The sequence below is a fragment of the Gorilla gorilla genome, chromosome 4, assembly GCF_029281585.2.
Source record: "Gorilla gorilla gorilla isolate KB3781 chromosome 4, NHGRI_mGorGor1-v2.1_pri, whole genome shotgun sequence".
NCBI classification, from domain to species: domain Eukaryota; kingdom Metazoa; phylum Chordata; class Mammalia; order Primates; family Hominidae; genus Gorilla; species Gorilla gorilla.
Window position 1 is genome coordinate 148,296,692 of NC_073228.2, and position 19,308 is coordinate 148,315,999.

Consider the following 19,308-nt stretch of genomic DNA (forward strand, 5'->3'; position numbering starts at 1 on the left):
GTTATTAAGGTGTTGTCTCTCAGCTCCAAACACACCCGTTTATACTCTATTTGTGATGCCAGGACTGGGATTTGGGTTAACCACACAGGCTAACTACACTTTTCCTTTGCCCAGCTGGCTTTCTGTTAGGCTCTGTCAATAGAGGGTGCTAGAGGGAGACACTAAAACATGGGAAGAATTCCTTGCTTGCCCCTTGCTCCTATCAGCAGCAGCCCAACTTTTGTTTACTCCAAAAGCAGTTGGTTCCAGCTTCCTTTTTTTCCCCTCTATAATCCCCTGAGCCAGGCTGCTTCAGAAACATCAGCACCAGCAGGCCACATGCCCTCCTCAGATGTCTGGGTCCAGCCTCCACACAATGCCTCCTCTAAGCTTTTAGGTTCTAATAACTGCATCTTCTTTTACTTGTCTCCTCAGACTTAAGGATGGTAGCCACCTCCTGCAGCCACTATCTTTGTCTCTTCACTGTCACCTGTTTGCATTTTCACTTCTCCCATATCTGTCTAACCAATACTTATGTTAAATTCTTCCCGTTCAGGTAACTGGTGAGGTGCCTGTGTTCCTGACTGACTCTGATGGATGCGTGGCTAGTTTAACTGTCTGTTCTTGCCCATACTAACCATCTCTCAATAGAAGCCCCCACTGGGCCCCTCCAAGACCAACTGCTCATGAGTAAAAACGGTCAACTGCAAGCAAGAAATGGTGATTGTCAAGCTTGAAGACAAACTTTTTTCAGAAGCTCGCATAGCCTGCCTATTCCCAATCTCCACTATGCAATATCGTTTTCAAGGTTAGCAGAATTATAAAAACATCAATTTGGCCATTATTGACTTTTCAACTGGGATACCAAGAAAGCCTTTCAGCAGCCTCGATAAATTAAATCTGGCCACCTAGCTCCCAGACTGGCAGGCTCCTACATCATTGACAGAGAAGACAGGGGAAAGCAGTTTTCCCAGCTGTTGCAGTAAATGATGTGCATTGTGCTCACAACCATTAGCAGGCGGAAAATTTGAAGTGTGGGTACATTGCAGAGCTGCCTCTTTTAAAAATGCATAAGCACTTTGTGAGTTTGCTAAGTCATGTTTCACTCAGCTCGGTTTGAATTTTTCATAGAGGAGAAATATTCTGTAGTCTTTTCTGTTTAAGTTCTTCTTTATCAGTAAGAACTGCCACAGTGAGGTCTATAGTGGCAGGGGGCCAAGTCTAATCATACAATTTGCTTGATTAGTCCTCAGTTTTTCTAAGTTGTAAAATGCTTGAAGATTTAGGGCTTTAAGGACTTAATATAACTTAGTTTCCTGCCTCTCCCTGTTTAATCCAAAATGCAAATTCTTTCCCGTTCTGGATTTAAGTTTATTTGATGTGTTTTCAAGTCAATCTTTATCCTGAAGGGCTTATCCATTTGTGAAATTTTAAGCACTGCACTATAAAGACTCCTTTTTTTCCAAAAACATCCCCTGTTCACACACCATGTCCCAGACACAGTATGCGCTTGTGGTCACTCACTCACCATTCCTGTGCTGAGGCAGACATTACTAACTACTGAATACACATTTTCCTGATGCATCCAGCTGTAACATCGGTGTCATTACTAATGTGATATTCCAGCTAGACCTAAGTATTAGCTGTGTAGTGTATTGATGGAAACATTATAATTATATAGCAAGCCCCTGATTTGTTTCCCTTATATGGAATAGTGTCAGCATTGTAGTAGAACAAAGATGTGTAATTGAATGGAATACTTAGTGTGCCGCAAATTATAAAACATCCTTTACATTAGCTATCTCATTTAATTTTCTTCAAAGCCCTGTGAAGAGAATGCTGTTAACAGCCTTATTCTTCAGATGAGTAAACTGAGGCTCAGAGAGTTGAAGTAATTTATGTAAGGTCTCATAGGTGACAAATTGTGAAGTCTGACTCTGGCGCCTGGACCTGCACTGCCATGTTATCAACTTGATACAATTCAACATATGTGTTCAGCTCATTCATTGATTATTCATCAAACATTTATCAAGTCACTCTTATGCAGCAGGCACCAAAAATCATATAATATTCAACAAATTCAGCAATGACTTATTAAAAAACAAGGTAGAGCTATTAGGCTCTCTGACCAGCAACTAGATAATAACTCCCCAAACAGGCAATAGATTTCCTGCTTTTTTAATATCAATAAATCAGACTTTTCTTGGAATGAAATGGTTTTCTTCCCACATCTGGCTAATCAATTGTAACCTATTTTCTCCCCAAATGGAGAGAATTATTCCAGCCAGTATTGAAATTTCAGCAAATTGGAAGCAAAATACATTGCAACTTGAAGTACTAAGGTATTTATGAGATCGTTATTTGGTATAATTGGGGGGATTCTAGAATACTTTGTGTTACAGAACTGACCTTTCATAGATCTTTCCACACTTCCCAAGACTTGTAAGCATATCACAGTGGGACTGCAAGGTCAAAGGGGTCTGGAGCTTACATGTGTCATTTCTGTGTTCTGATTTAAAACCTCTTTGCTTGTAATTAGGTTCTTGGGAAGAGGGTAGTGAGGCAGACAGTGCTCCTAGAAAAGATATGGGGTGGTTATCTTCTCACATTTGATTATTTTTCAAACTTCACAGCAACCCTTCATGTAGGACTACAGTTGGGCTGTAGTACTATTAATCCTATAATATTGGATCAGCTGGATGGAGCCCTTCTGATCCTATCTTTCTTTTTTTGTTTAATATAATACATAGACTTCAGAAGCCATCTCATAAATTATCTTGCCAAAATAAATGGCAAGTAAAACAGTCAAATGTTCTCATAAAATCTTGAAACATGGTAGTATGACAACCTCCACTAGAATTAAGTTGTTCAATTCCCCTTTGATAGTGATAGTGCCCAGAATAAGTGGAAAGCAATACTTCTGTTTGGTAGCAGGAGGATCCCAGATGACATTTAAATACATGATCATCCCAGCAGTTCAGGGAGGAAATAACTGCACCATTGCCAGGTTCCTGGCTTGGCACATAGTGAGGGCTCCATGCAACTTTCCACATGAATATACAGAAATTTTTCACATGATGGTGTTTGTGTTGTTAAAATAACTTTTGGAAGACTGAGTGCAGTGGCTCACACCTATAATCCCAGCACTTTGGGAGGCCAAGGCGGGCAGATCACTTGAGGTCAGGAGTTCAAGACAAGCCTGGCTATGGTGAAAGCCCCTCTCTACTGAACATACCAAAGAATTAGCCGGACATGATGGCAGGTATCTGTAGTCCCTGCTACTCAAGAGGCTGAGGCAGGAGAATCACTTGAACCTAGGAGGTGGAGGTTGCAGTGAACTGAGATCGTAGCACCACTGCACTCCAGCCTGGGCGATAGAGCAAGACTCTGTCTCAAAAAACAAACAAACAACAACAAAAAACCCCAAACAAACACTTTTGTAGAAGACTCAAGTTTCCTTCTGGGTCCATTGAATGAAATGAGTTTACCATGGGGAAGGTGACTGACTCTTGGACAAAAAGACAGCAATTGCTTCTCTACTTGTTCAGCAGGGTTTATGGCCAAAATATTTTGTAATCTTGCTCTAAGGTAATAGGTGTATCCCAGCATATATTTCTTCTCTTCTTCGTTTTTGTATTTCCCCTCTTCCTGTTCTTTTTGTAAAAGCTAAATTCAATTTCTACACTTTTCCAAAAAGGTTTAAAACCAGATTGCCTCTGGTTTGATGTGATTACTTTTCTTCAGCGCAATTCATTGGAACCATTTCTCAGTTAAGTCATTTTGGTATAGGGGTTGCCGAGTTTGGGGACGCAGAAGCAGATTCTGCCTAGTAAAGGTAAAAAATGATCCCCTCGAAATGTATGCTGGCAGACAGAAACCATTTTCTATTACTGATATTTTCAGTCACCAGCTGGTATATGCTGAACAGTTTCTGTATTGCATGGAAAATGTATAATAGCATGAGATAACTAGAACAATACAGCTGTTGTGATTCCTTTTTGGCTAATTGAATTGTTGCATTTAATTTAATGGCTTTATAAATACGATGATTACTCAGTCACATTTTAGAAAATGACTTGAAAGAGTGGGTATAATTTAGGGATACTTCTGGAGTTGTGATTTATAGAAACTTTTGTTTTATTTTCTCTTAAAAAATTATATGGAGATAAGTTGGTATGTATGTTTAAATCATTTAATATGTAAAGAACAGGCTTTATACAAGAAGATAGGATGTAATTTTCCTAATAGTTTTCATTCTAAGCTTTCTCTACTTTGACTATATTAGAAATGGCAATAAGGTAACATCCTGTATAATGTGACCTATTATTCATGAGAATAAGATATAGTGTAAATCAAAATGGGGTCTCCTTTAAAACTATGTAAAGGTACTACATTATCCTTGTCCTCAATATCATAAAGGAATTTGTTCTCTTTACTTTTATGGATTAAGTACAAAGAATTGTAGAAGTGCCCAGCATGTAATACATGATTGGTAAATAATATTAATTAAGTTTATGACTCCAGGAAGACTGTGGCTGTTCAGAGGGTGGAAGTGTGGGGCAGTGATTTATTTTTAGGTAGTTGCTTTGTGCCATGATTGTGGACTTTTTCTTCCTGGTTCACGGAGCCACTGTGCATCTGCAACATTGCTCTGCCTTCAAATTGCTAAATGCAGCATTATGAGTCAAGACTCAGAGGAATGGGAGAAGAGGGACTCATATTGGCTTAAAAAATGACACAGAATATAGTTTATCATATAAATGAAAAGCTCACTGGCAAGACTAGCTTCAGGCGTGGCTAGATCCAGGTACTTATAGGTTATAATACGGTCTTTTATTGAATTTCTACATTGTTCCTTGGCATATTTGCTGGTATTACAACAACGGATACTTCACTATGCTCATACTAAGGATCTCATGGCCTAGTAGCTAATATGATATATAGCAAAATGTAACACGTGCAATAATAGAGGTATTTACAAAGTAGAACTATAATTCAGAGAGAAGAAAAAAGCAAACACTTCTGAGGAGAGGTTAACAAGAAATTCAGAAAAGTTATAACTTGAAAATTGTTTTGAAGTAGAAGCAACGATTTTACTAACAAGGATACTGAATAAAATGGTTAATTGGCATGGTTATGGCCCTTGGAAGATCTGTATTCAAATCTCAGCTCTGCCACTTTCAAATTGTACAAACTCTGGCAAGTTTCTCAAACTCTTAGGGTCTTAGTTTCCTTGTATGGAGACTGAAATTGGAACTACTGAATTAACAGAGTTTTTGTTAAGGACCAAGGAGCTGAGGGGTACCCAGATAGGGACAGGCACAGAGTCAGTCCCCTTTCCCTGGTTACTGTCATTCTGCTTTCATAGTCTCTTCCTGTTGTACCTGACTGCTGTCACTTGGAGCTTTCCATCAGCTATGGAAAATTGGCCAGCTTTTATTGAGAGCTGACTGTGAGAGAGATACTGCATTAAGAATTTTGACTTATCTAACTCCTTCCTATAACTCCAGATAGTAGGAAAATTATTACCCTTATACCACAGATGAGGAAACTGACTGAAAATCTAAGGGATGTGCCAAGGTGACAAGCTTAATAAATGATGTTAGCTGGGTATTTCTGACTCCCGTGCTCATGGGCTTAAGCATTATACTATATTTCCTCTTATATAGCATGCCATCATTAATTTCCTTCCCTCGTAGACTTGGCTTTTGGGTGCACCTGTTGCAGCCCACCCTGGATGCCACCCCACTTTTTCTAAAAGCATGGTTCCGCGATGCTTCTCTTATGTGTGTTTGTGTGTATGTCCAAGTGCTGTACTGCTACTCCAACTGACCTGGCTGGCATTAATCCTTTGGGTTCTTTGCTTTCTTTTCAGGTGAGCCTTCCAGATGGTCACCCTCACACTGCGATTGCTGCTGCAAGAATGGCAAAGGTGACAAAGAAGGGGAGAGCGGCACGTCTTGCAATGACCTCTCCACATCTAGCTGCGACAGCCAGTCTGAGGCCAGCTCTCCCCAGGAGACGGTCATCTGTGGTCCCGTGACACGCCAGACCAACATCCAGACTCTGGACCGTCCCATCAAGAAGGGCCCTGTCCAGCTGATCCAACAGTCAGAGATGCGGCGGAAAAGCGACTTACTCCGGACTCTGACTTCAGGCTCCAGGGAATCGAACATGAGCAGCAAAAAAAAAGCTGTTAAAGAAAAGCTCTCAATTGAGGAGGAGCTGGAGAAATGTATCCAGGATTTCCTAAAAATCAAAATTCCAGATCGGTTTCCTGAGAGAAAACATCCTTGGCAATCTGAACTTTTAAGGAAGTATCATCTATAAGGGAGGGCTGGGGGCGGGAAAAGAAAAAAAAAAAGTCATCATTTTGAAGTTAACCTCCTAAAAGGAATTCATATTTTAAAGGAAAAAATACAACTAATGATGCACATTTCTTAGAACACAATAGTCCATTGATATACTACTGCCTACTTTACCTAGTTCACCTTAACATGTAAATCCACAGGGTAGATTTCTTTCTAGATGTGGAAGTACAAGAAAATCTTTTTTAGTTATTTGTTTGTTTACTTCGTCCCATGTGCTAACTATCTTACATATAATGAGAGCCAGCTACATAAAAGTAGCTGAGAGGCCTTGGGAGTCGTTTATCCCAAACTGGGTTTTTTCTCTCATCCTTCTACCTCCCTCCTTTGAATGAGGGTATGGTAGAAAAAGATCTGGCCCAATGGCATAAGTTTGGAATTTTTAAATTTGGTTTTTCCTTTTGTTTATGGGGTTAGGGGAGAATGGCAGATTTATATGCCTTTTCACTCAAATCTATATGTGCCAGTTTATATTGACTCCGTATGCATGAGTATGTGTGCAAGACAAGCACAACTAAGTATGTATATACACATGACGCACACGATGCCAGGGCCTAGACCTCCCAAGGGCTGTGCTCCTGCTCCCAGCAGCCCTCTCTTACAATATTTCAGATGGATGAGCTTCTGACTCTTTCTTAAAATTCTTTTGGGAAGATTTCCCAGCCTTTCTTCACAACACTTTCTAACATCAAATGACTCTCATCATCAACAAATTGTATTCCTTATTGTGAAATTAATACCCTCAGGCTCCATTTTACTGCTTTGCTCTTTGTCTGCGTTAAGAGAGGATGAGGAGAGCTGGTCAAACATTCTTTGTGTTAAAAAATCAAACATTCATATCCACAAAATTTTCTGCTAAATGACTCCACACTCAGCCTTCTCTACCCTGAACTGAATTATCACCCTTTTCTCCGTGTTTTCAGAGTTCTTACTGCCCACAGTTTAATGGTGTGGCCTTTCCACATAATCCACATTAAGTTCTGTGTTCCTGTGTTGTTGTGGAACTAAGGACAACACACAGTACTTGAATAAGGGTCCGGCCTTTTGTTTGTTTTAGAGAAAGTTGTATTCCACACACAACCTAATAATTTCTTATAAAAATTTTAAACTACGAAGCTACGTTTTTACTTGCTTGTAGCTGTTTTTGTTTGCCTTTGGGATTCGGGCTTTGGCTGTGCCCATGCAAGGATTTAGCTGTGTCATTTTTATGATGTCTGTAACAACCCAACAAGGTAACTGAAGCTCCAAAGTTAAGGTTTCAGATTTCTAAATGAAACTATCTTTTTCAATTACATCCTGACCTGTATAGACACAGCCAAAAAGAAACTGTTAATAGCCATCCATCCATGTATCTCTGTATTTTACTAAGGTACCAATAGCTCTTTCATAGACTTGTGCTACAGGAAGGTTAAAAGACCAGTTTTTATTTTCAGCATTCCTCATGCATTTAAGTGGTAACCAAAAAATAATTTGTCAATTAATAGTTGTGTGCCAAGCACTCCTAATTTGTTTTATTGCGTGTGTGTGCATGTGTGTATGTGTATCACAGGTAATAAAGGCAATTGGATGATATCTGTAGGAGGAAAACAATGACTAATTTCTTCCTTTTGAAATCTTTCATTGATGCACATTTATTATGTAAGATGTTCTGTCTTGATTTCTGTTCTTAGTGATGATTAGTATATGAATATCTTTCTGAATTTTTGTAATTCTCGCCTTCACACTAGGATGACAGACTCAGCTAATGTTTCCTTGTCCTGAAGGTTTGAATGGAGTTTAAAGTTTTACATAAGTGAAAAAGAAAGTTTATCTTGGGAGTTGAGTTGTCAAGAGAATTATAATTTATGAATTTAAGTGGTATTCTTTTCTGTGTTAATATATTAGCAGATATTTGATCTTAACTACAACATAGCTTTGTTTGTAAACTTACCAGTATGTCTTCATTCTTTTCAATGTTTCTTGATAGCACATGGCAATACCATCATCCTAATAACAGAAGATCTTGCAAAGAATCACAGAGCTTAATGGGTCAAGAAGTTGAATTTGGGGAAAATATCCTGCAACTCACTTTGGTCGAATGATTATTGTGTTGTCACTGGAAGTACTGTCAAAGACTTTGGGGGTCTAACTAAAATGGCCAAAGTTCCAACTTCCTTAAATTTCAGACCTGACTGTAATGGCCTCAAGATAGAGAGATACCCTTATAAGAGTAAAGAATTAAGATGATAGTCAACCCAATATTTCTACTACATTCTTTAAACAGGAAATTAAACACTGCAAAAGGAGTGTTCGTGGCAGTGTTCCTCTGACCCCTGACGTGTCATGAGTTTTCTCTGCTCTGACATTCCTTATACATCCAGTGAACAAAGCTGGAATAGAAAACCTGTTTAAAACAATCACAACAGCAATATTTTTATTCTGGGCCACCTCTCGACTGGCATTCATCCCATGGTAAAATATTCAAGTAACTAAGACAACAGCATGGCATTTATTTGTGTGAGTGTTTATATAGAAATGAACATAGACCTGGCCAGTAAAAGGCTCTGAGGAGGCTTAAAGTACCTAGTTTGAGTGGAGTTATCAAGTGAGGTCCAGGTAGCCTGCAACATTGGAAATGAGTTCTGGGTAAGTGAGTTATAAGAGTACATGCTCTAGTAACTCTGGTGGTCACTGTGACTCGGGCATGTTTCCCTGAAGTTAAAATAGTTTTTAGAACTTTTTGTTTAATTCTGAAGAAAACAATATATATGGTTTACTTCTCGAACCTTGGTTATGACAAGAGCCATAAATTGCTAATGTAAAGAAGTTAGTAGTATCAAGTGGATACAATGAATGGGGAATCACGTGTAGAGCCCCAACTTAGATTGCCTTCTGGGAAATCCCACGATACTAAAATCCAGTGAGCTTTGGGAGATCATTCCCTAAAGGTATGTGGGTCATCTGAAGTCAGAAACATATTTACAAAGTCCTTCTACCCACTATCAAAAATGAACTGATCTGCATTCAGCAGGAAAAGGGGAAGACAGGAATATAAAACTACTAGATCATATGGTATTGTGATTTTCTTTCCCCTGCTAGGAAAAAATTGCACTGAAATGCTGACAAAAAATAATGAAGTCAAGTGGCTTCCAAAATATGCACTGATGTTATCCTTTGTATTTATAGGCACAGTTATCTTACTGAAAATGCATGCATGGTGAATTAAAATAAGAGGGGGAACAATGCACAAATAATAAGCGTTCCGTTTGCTCTTTATTCCTTCATAGTTGTATCTATTCCAACCAATTCATTTTGGGGGAACACATTTATTAAAGGGTGCTGACGTGGAATTTTTCTCTTTTCAATTAGCCTTGTTAGATTCAGAGGAATCTTTATCCATAGGCACAGGTGTGTTGCTTGTTCTGGGCCCCATTACTGCCTGCGCTTCTGGATTACTTTTGCTTTCCTGGGCTTTAGATTCTTCTCTGAGGATCCTTTGTTGGTGTCAAACAAAACATGCTACACTGAGACAAAAGGAAGGCATGTATGGTGTTTTGTAAAATTACTTGACACCAGCTCCCACAATGGGAACCAAATTTTGATTATTATACATTTTCCTTTGCTACAATTCCAACCTTCAACTTTGTATCTACTATAGTGTAGATCTGTGAATTTGAGTGCTGGTATTTTCTGCCACTATATACCATGCCATGGAATTTGACTAGCCTTGGTCTTCTAGATGATCTTTACTAGAATTAATAAGACTCTTTCTGTGAACTTTTAGGAAGAATTCTTTGTCACCTCCACCTGACATACCAATTTTCAAAAGAAAAACGAAGGGAGTTTATTTTTCCTTATGGTGACTCTGTGGCAGATAAATGTTTTTGCCAATTTGCATGCTGGTTTATAGGTTTAGCATGGGCCATTTCTCTCTTTAATGTCTTGGTATTGTTGGTGTCTTGCAATCTTGATGCCCCACAGTTTCGATTTATTTATTTTATTTTATATTGTCAAAATAGCACACTAGAGAAAGAACCAGAGTGAACATTCTGTATCCTGAGTTACAATGGAGTTACATGTCATTTGTATAGAACTGTATAATGATTAATTTCTGCAGAGAAATTAGACCAAATGAAACCTGCTGGAATAGGTTTGATTTATATTGCCTTCATCATTCTGGTTTCAGACAAAATGGTTATTGTTCTCTACCCCTGCTGAAAGAATAGAGTCTTAAACTTTAATAATCACAGCCTTGTGATGCAAACACAGAGCTTATTTGTTTGAAATGCCTATTATTCTCATCTTGCTGTATACGTTGGAATGGAGATTCTTTTTCCAGTGATCTCCATTGCAAACTTTTTAATAGCGTTTTTTAATACTCAGTATGCACAAAAATCATGTGTAGCACTTGTAAAAATGCAGATTCCTTCAACCTAACTTCAAAGAGTCTGATTCAGAAACTTGAAGCAGGGCAAAGAAATTTGTATTTTGAGCTAGTCTCCTTAATAATTTTGATGAGGATTTTCTATAGACCTTACTTTGAAAAATTCTGCTGTTTAGGGAATATGCAGAGGCCAAGAGTTCCTTTACTTCTTAGAAGCACTTCCTCATTTTCTCTTACTTTCTTCCCACTACAAATAAGTCAAAGCATGCATTATTCATTATCTTAAGAGAAAACACCCAAAGAAAAACATCCTAAGACTAGGGCAGAACAGATTTTCATGAATTCTTTGCCATTTGATCTGCTGTCTGTCAACCATAACCCTTTCTCCATATTGTGTGTGTATGTGTATGTGTATGGGTTTTTCCCCAATATAAAAGCCTGCATTATTAGAGTCTTAGCTCTGGGTAGATGGGAGCATATCTCTGAGTGAGATGTATTCTAATGATACCCAACAAGAAATAAAAATAATGATCTTTCCCAAGGAGAGTTGTTTATTTCTAGGCCCTTACTTAGTATGAGTGGGAGGAAATTGAAAGTGATCCATAATTTAATGGTGTGTATGGCCCCAAAGGTGATTCCATTAACTGCACATAAAATATAACCAAAATGAATATGGAATGATTAGTGAATTCAGCTATATTTTACCAATCAAATCCTGCGCCATTGAACTGCTAAATTTGTCCAATTTGACTCAACCAGGACTATGAAGCTCTCAGATAATTGATGATCCTGAACCCTGACATTAACTAAAAACTTGAAGCCAAACTGATGTGTAAGAATAAATGCAAAAAAAGAAAAAGAAAAAGAAAGCAAGAAAGAGTGAATTCAAAAGGGTTTCAATGATCCAATTGACCCTATTCATTTAACAGACTAACTGGATACATACCAAATTCCCACGTTATAAGAAAGATAAAAATAGAGATCATGCTTGTCATGATCATGAGTGAATATTTGAGTAAATATTATTGCCAAAGGAAAGTGAAGGACGTTTAATGAAACTGATGAACATGAGCAACTAATTATGTTAAACTGGCCAAGATTAAAACAAAAATGGTTAAATTTGATTCAGTTTGTTGCCCTCTCTCCTCTACTTCCTAAGTGGGATCCCTTTTCTGTCCCGGCTTCCTAATGTTCAAAAAATGTTTCTCTTGCTTGTGAACAAATTTTGTTGCCAATTAGGTAAAAAATGTTAAGTTCCCAGACTGTCATCCTTGCATTATTTAGGAAATTTACTTTTAAAAGGATAAAGAAAAATGTGCCTGGCCTAGCAACTATCAAGGGCTTGTCCTGGAGGAGGGTGGGGGTAATCTGCCTGTTAATCAGCTTTGTAAAACACTTATATGCCAACCAGAGGGTTTATTAAGTCTCTTGTCTCCAGCAACCTCCTCCATCTTATCAGTTTATTTTTAGAATTGACCTTTAGATAATTTACCTGCATTTGCACAGTGAAAAATCAACATAACTTTATATTCTCTTCCTGCTGACGTGGTCTCCATCCATCACAAATGGAAGCAGAACTGATGCTTAGTAAAGTAATGAGAGTTGCTTTCAAATTACATTAGTGTTCATGTGTGAGTGTGCACATGGCCATGTGCAATTTTTAGGTTTATGTCAGCTCAGTGGATAATGTGCGTGGGAGTGCTATCTGAGTGCATGGAAAAAGCCTTTGGTTACATAGTTTAACAGCTTTTTAGTTCAGCACAATAGTTTATCTCTACTGTGGATGTCAGTCCTTGAGAATGTTAAGTAAAGCTTGTCTCCTCATGTGAAATTCAAACAATACTAATTTCTGGGGAAAAATTAAACTCATATCCATGTATATAGTGAAGAGTGGCATCTTATTCAAAAAAAGAATGTATTTTTGAAAGCTAAGATAGACATAGAATACACATTAATCATCAGTAGTCTTTTTTAATTGCAGCCAGTGGTCAGTGGTTTATCTATACCTTTAGGTGAGAGACAGAGAGAAACAATTTCAGGAAACTCTCCTTGATTCATGTGGGTTATGTGCATTTAAGGCCGTGGCTCTCAACCAGGAGTGGTTTTGCATACCAGAGATCTTTTGGCAATGCCTGGAGATATTTTTTGTTTCATGATTTGAGGGGTGCTACTGACAATTAATGGGTATAGGCCAGAGATGCTGCTAAAGATCCTACAGTGTACTGGAAAGCCCTCCATAACAAAAAGTTATCCAGCCCACAATGTCAATAGTGCTTAGCTTGAGAAACTCTAAATTAAGCATGAGTTTAAATTTGTCAAGGCATTTTTTTTTCTGTACCATATACGGGAAGTCTTCCAGGTCAATAAGCAGGATAAAATAGAAAAATAAAAATCGGAACCAGTTTAAATGTGTATAGAAATTATACGTATGGAAATTATTTGAAGTTAGACATAATTATCTCTTTATGCAGATGTGAAAGCTGAGATTTACAGAAATAGGAAACTTTTTCCAGGGATGTGGTAGTGATGAGGAAGGCCTGTAGTTTAGGTGTCTTGTCTTCTTCTACTTCAGTCTTTCTGCCTCAGAAAAATTATACTTCAGTGATGTTGTCAATCTTTCAACAGCTAAAAGTGTTTGTTGTGAAGCACTCTGGGATCCTTTTCAGTTTACATGATCCTGTTAAAGATGTTTCCCAAGCTGATCAACAGTAGACCACAAAGTGCTCTCAGAAATGAAACTAGTAAGGGGGAGAAAGTGTTTTGAGCAGGCCTATGATTTCATTGTGTGTAACTGCTTATCATACCCTTCGTTACTTTGAGTTGAATATTCCCTCATTGAGGATGGTAAAATCTTATTGGAAAATATGTTTCCTAGACTCACCCAGGGGTGGCTCCCATGTCCTTGTTTCCAAACATGTGACAAGTCTAAGCACAAGTCCTTGCTACTGAGTCTTATTGTTTAGTTTATATATACTGACTTTATTAGAACACAATTTGTGTCTGAAATGATTTGACATTTTTCTTTTAATGTATCATACCAATATCCCAGGGATGGAATTATGGTAGGGTCATTCTAATTCCATTTTATACAAGGGAAACTAAGGACCCAGAAAGTTTAAATCAGTCATTTATTTGTTTGTTTATGCATATATCCAGCAAATATTTGTTGGGTACATACCATATATAGGTCACTGTCGTGAGCATTATAATGTCTAAGCAATCAAATTTGGAGTAAAGAACTTGAATTAAGTTCATTCAAATCCTAGACTAACATTATTTCTATATGTAGTTCTGATCAGTATTCTAGAATTACGGTTTAAATATCCAGTTATAAATAATATATATTACAGATTTATTATTATGTACCTGAAACTCTACTGAGTACTTTTCATGCCTTATCTCATTTAATCCTATCATAATCCAATGAAGTAAGCCCTACCACTATCCTCTCTTTACAGATGAGGTCAGTGAGGCTCAGAAAGATAAAGTAGCACATAAAGGCTCATAGCTAAAAAGTGGCAGAGCCAGATTTTCCTCTGAGTTTATTAGACTCTAAAGGCTGCTGGCTTAGCCATCTCTTTGTACAATCTGTTCTCTCTGTCCTCTGAACTTTGCCTGTTTCTCCTCTCTCCTATGCTAAACAAAGTGTGATCCCAGCCTGACATCCTTCCTAAAAGTCATCAGTTTTTTTTGTTTGTTTGTGACTTGCATCTGCCTAGGAGGTAAAGAAAGGGCAGATTTGCTACAGCTTGTACTTTATGCCACAAAAATTTTCAAGGGGGCAATAATATTGTAGAACAAGTATCTGGTGAGTACTGATACCCTAAGAAACTCACCGTGATAAGCTAGCTTCCACGTCTGGAGAAAATGACACTTGCAATTGCTTGCTGTGCTGCACACAGGTCACTAGGGCAAGCTTCAGGAGAAGTAAAATAGGTGTATGAGCGTGTTTATATGTGTTTATGCATGAGTGTATCTAGGTATCTGCTATTTTCATCTTTTGGCTTGTTAAACAGTCTCAGTTTTTTATTCAAGACAGGTCAAAAGCCCAAATGTGATTAACTGCCCTCAGCATCTCATTGTTACTGTTATAAGTTGGGAAAAAGAGAGGCAGCTTTAGAAAAGAAACTTCACCGAAATATGTGCATGCATGTGTGAGTGTGTGTGTGTGAGGAGTGTGTGTATTTATGTGTGTTTTGTGTTTATGTATAAAATTATGTGTATATATGTACATATGTGTGTACATCTATCTTAATGTGTATATATATAAATATATATCTATAGCTGTACATATGTATACACCCATAAACAAAGCTCATAGTTTAAAACTTTGGAATTTTCAGTTTAGAGAACTTATTATTATTACAATTTGTATTTGGTTTCCTAGACGGTCTAATATAGTTCTAATTTCCAAAATTCTCTTCCACTAAAAGTGGATATATTTATTTATGGTGCCGAGAACATTAACAAAATATTTAGATTTAATATCTATGAATAATAAACCAAAAAAAGTGCATTTAAGGAAACACCAAACTTGTAAAAACTGGCTCTCTTATCCAAACCATTTGTTGGAATTTCAAACTACATGTTTTCACACTTCTTCATTCCAAAAAAAAAAAAAAAACCAAACCAGAAAAAACCCAAAACACTACCAAATGAACAGTGATAATGTTTAAGAAGAAACAGAAAAATGTAGGTGTATGATAGCACAAATTCAATGGTTATTGCCCTAGTGGTGCTTCACTTACCTATTGGTTAATTTATTATATCCTGGTTAATTTCACTTTATCACTGATGAGGGTTCCTGTGTCCCTACATGATTTATCGGTGGAGCTAATTATCTGTTTATTTATTTAAAGCTACAGTAAATAATTTATAATATGCATATTGTAAATAGATACTAAAAGTCAAGGGCACATTGTAATAATCACAAAGTTTTAGTCTCCTGCAAATAACACTTGAAGCCTGTTTATACAATACCCAAATAGTTGCTCAAAGAAAGAACAATGTAAGTCAAATACAAGAAAACCTTACTTACCTATTTTGGCATTTTACAGACATAACAACCAAATTAACGAATTTTGGCCATCTTAAGAATACAGTAAGTTGTGTACTCATTCATAGCCACATGCTTTGCATATTACTGGGGAATGTGAAAAATACTTAAAGTCAACCTATGCAAACAGAGATTCCCTGCTGCTCTTTGGGATCAGTTTGTATGCACACAAGCCCATGCCTTCAACTGATAGTCCTAGCACAGATCCCTCCTCCCAGAGATCTGTCAGGTGTGCCCACACAACAGAAGCACTTGTAAACTAATCAAGCACGGTCACTGAATCCTTTTTTCACCAGCCTTCTGCAGATGTTGTCTTAAAAACATAAGAAAGAAAATCCATTTTTTTAAAGCAATGAAATGTTCTAATTAGGTTTGAGAACATTTGAAGGAGCGACTGTTTTTTCCCCAAAATTTTGGAGCAGAGGGGACATTTTACATCATCCTAACTTCATGTTCCTCTGTCATTTTATTTTATTTATTTATTTTTAATTCGAAAGCAGAAAGTTGAATCAGGAAAATTTGTCTTAAAATATACTGTTTAGTTTAGAGATGGACAAACTAATGTATTTTTGTAAATCATGGGTGGCGGATGTCAAAATCTCTCATTAATTACCCTGTTTTTATCTCTAAGGAAATTGATTCATGAATAATTGGAAAGGTATTCTAGTTAAGACACACAGAAACACAAACTTAGCGGAGCTGCACTTCAGAGAGTCCCACTGTAATCTGTTAATAGAATCTGCTTTAAATGAGTCACTCCTTAGACTGGCAATGACACCCAGCTTAGTCTGTAAAATCAGGAATCTTTGTGTTGGCTGAAGGAATTTAGTAATCTTAGTTGAATTCCTCTTCCCCATGTCTTTCAAAACCAGAGCACTGGGTCGAACCTAACGAACAAAATAATTCGTCCAAATTAAATTGACTTTTTTACATAATATCAGCACCACTCCTTACACTTTTAAAGTTAAAGACCCTGTTGATCAGGTTACCTGGAAATTTCAAGTGCATCTGACCAGGGATTATCAAGCTCCTTGTGACATCTGTTTCTGATGCTGTGAATGTGATGTCACCACAAATAGAGGATTCTGAATTTTGCTGGTACTAATGCTGAGTGGTGACTTATTGGGGCCTTGCTCATGTTACTTTTTCCTGACCTCATTCGAGCACTTGATGACTTGGGTCAGTTTGTTGCACATTGATGAATAACAAGTGACACCCAATGAAATTACCTCTTCTCCTTTCCGATGCAGTTCGCTTGTACATAAATGTAACGTCAAATTGTTTACAGGTTATTTTTGTGCGTAATTGTGATAGCAGATTTAGCTCAAACTTTAAAGGAATTTGTTTACTGACTGGTGTTAAAATGAATGTGCTTATTACAGTATAAACATCATTAATTATGGACTCACATGAATGCATGTCTAGATGTCGTCAGTTCTCAGCAGCTCGGTTATTCAGCAAAAAGTCTGCAGTCTGTGAATAGCAAATATACATAAACTACTGTGACTCTAATAACTCAGTAACTGTTTTTACCTTGGGATGTAACACTGTAGATCTTAGCCTGCTGTATTTCTTTCTTACCTATTTCTTTTTGCGAGAAAAACATGACAGAAAATGTTACTACTAATTGTCGCAATGGAATTGCACATCATTTTGGCAATCATTGGTTCACTCGGAAGGCAACCGCCTATAGATGGAACAGCCCTGAGCAACATATAAATATATACATACATATCTATGTATGCAATATCTACACTGCGAATTACTACCATCTATTCTCACTGCCAATGGAAACAAACTACTCTTTTCTTTGGATTCATTGATGGATATAAAAAATTAATTTGCTATTAACTGCTTTCATATTCTGTTTAGTTCTTATAGTATGGTAAATGATACAGGTGCAGTATCAGTATTGTAAAATTGTATGGTGAAAACTACAAAAGTCATTCTGTGGATATATTTTAAAAGGAAGAACAGAAACTATATTTCAGATTCTTGTGTGAATATAATTACAGAATAGGTAACTATTTTTATGTGTTTCCATAAATGACTCCATTTCATATGCATTGTAATTTAGCACAAATCATAATAAATCATTTGGTAACATTTAGTTGTTATATATATCTATTTCCAGTATACATAAGAGACTGATGAGTCAACATTATTTCATGCTAACTCAAGAAATTTAGATGAAATATAATTACCATTGCAATTAGTTTATTTCTGGTTTGTTGTGGCAGCTTGCTGAGTTTGGGTACAGAAAAGGAGAAGACTTAATGAATTGGTTATTTATTATACTTAGAATTAAACTGTAATAGGCGGAGGCCTTGCCTCTGTTTCTTGCTAATTGGATGGCTTTGTACTATTTTTCAAACCTCTTGAAACACCAGTTTCCTTATCTGTAAATAGGAAATAGAAATAATGGATATATCACAAGGTTCTTGTGAGAGTTAAATTAGATAATCTATATAAAGCACTTATCACAGTATCTTGTACATTAAATAGCTGCTTAATAACCCTTATCCATTCTTATTACTATTATTCCAAAATGCAAATTTTAAAAAGGAATTCGGCTTCAACAGTGAATATCTGAATACATTTTTTATGCTTTACCATTTTATGACATTGCTAATAGTGTTAAGCATTATGTTTTTTAATCAGAAGGGAAAATTCTACAAAAAATAATTTTACAGCTTGGAGGAGCTTTAGAAATAATTCAGCCTTTTGCTGTTGTGAAGTGTTTTTGGTGGCATACTTGCCCCATGATATGCACTGAAAAAATGGAAGGAATTGGGCAATGTACAGTTTGAGAGATGTAATCTCTTTTACACATTCCACCTTGCACTTTTAAAATGCTCTTTATTATATTTAAAGCCCTGGGAGTTTTGCAGTGAAAACAAAACAAAACAAAACAAAAACTTTCAAACTTTAACCCAGAATCTCCCAGACTGGTCTCACCAAACTTTCTTCCGGTTTTGAGAAACACACTTTGGGAAATGTTTATTTAACCCATTCCCTTCCTTGTATTTCTTGTACAGAAAGGGAAAGTTAAGACCCAGAGAGGAAGAGATGGTTCTGGGTCTAGAACTGCATCTGTGGAATCAGGCTAGGACACTTCTCATACACTATCTCATGTAAGTGAGATAACAGTTACAGCTTTGTTTTGAGAAACTATTCTAAAGTCACAATATCCATACTGCATGGACCCAAAGTAAAAAGTCCCACAAGGTACAGAAGGCCAAGCAGGAGAAGGTGAGGACCTAGTCTACAGTAATCCTCCTTAAAACTCTGTTACCACTGAGATCACTTAGGAATGAGATAGTCTATTTTGCCTCAATAAGCTGATCCTTAGCAATAGTGGCTACAAGGATGCTGTACCATGCTGAATTTCAGTCCACAAGAGGGATGGAAGCTTAGACAGACCGAAGTGATGGAGGGGTTTGGAGAAAAAGTTTTCCCATGAATTCTTTTGTGGAAAGCTGTGGGCTTTCCTCTGAAAACTTGAGAGACAGAAAGCAACTGTGATGGAGATTTGTGAAGTT

At 37.1% G+C, this 19,308-nt stretch overlaps 1 protein-coding gene across 4 annotated transcripts in view; it reads left to right on the top strand.

Annotated features, from left to right (window-relative positions):
• KCTD16 (potassium channel tetramerization domain containing 16) overlaps positions 1–17,872 on the top strand; it is a 314,992-nt gene extending 297,120 nt beyond the window's left edge. For all 4 annotated transcript variants that reach the window (XM_004042747.5, XM_055389284.2, XM_031011737.3 and 1 more), the window contains one exon: positions 5,855–17,872. In XM_004042747.5, the coding sequence (XP_004042795.1) occupies positions 5,855–6,309 (455 nt within the window). In that variant the 3' untranslated portion in view covers positions 6,310–17,872. The remainder of the gene's footprint in view (positions 1–5,854) is intronic.
• Positions 17,873–19,308: the final 1,436 nt, after the last annotated feature.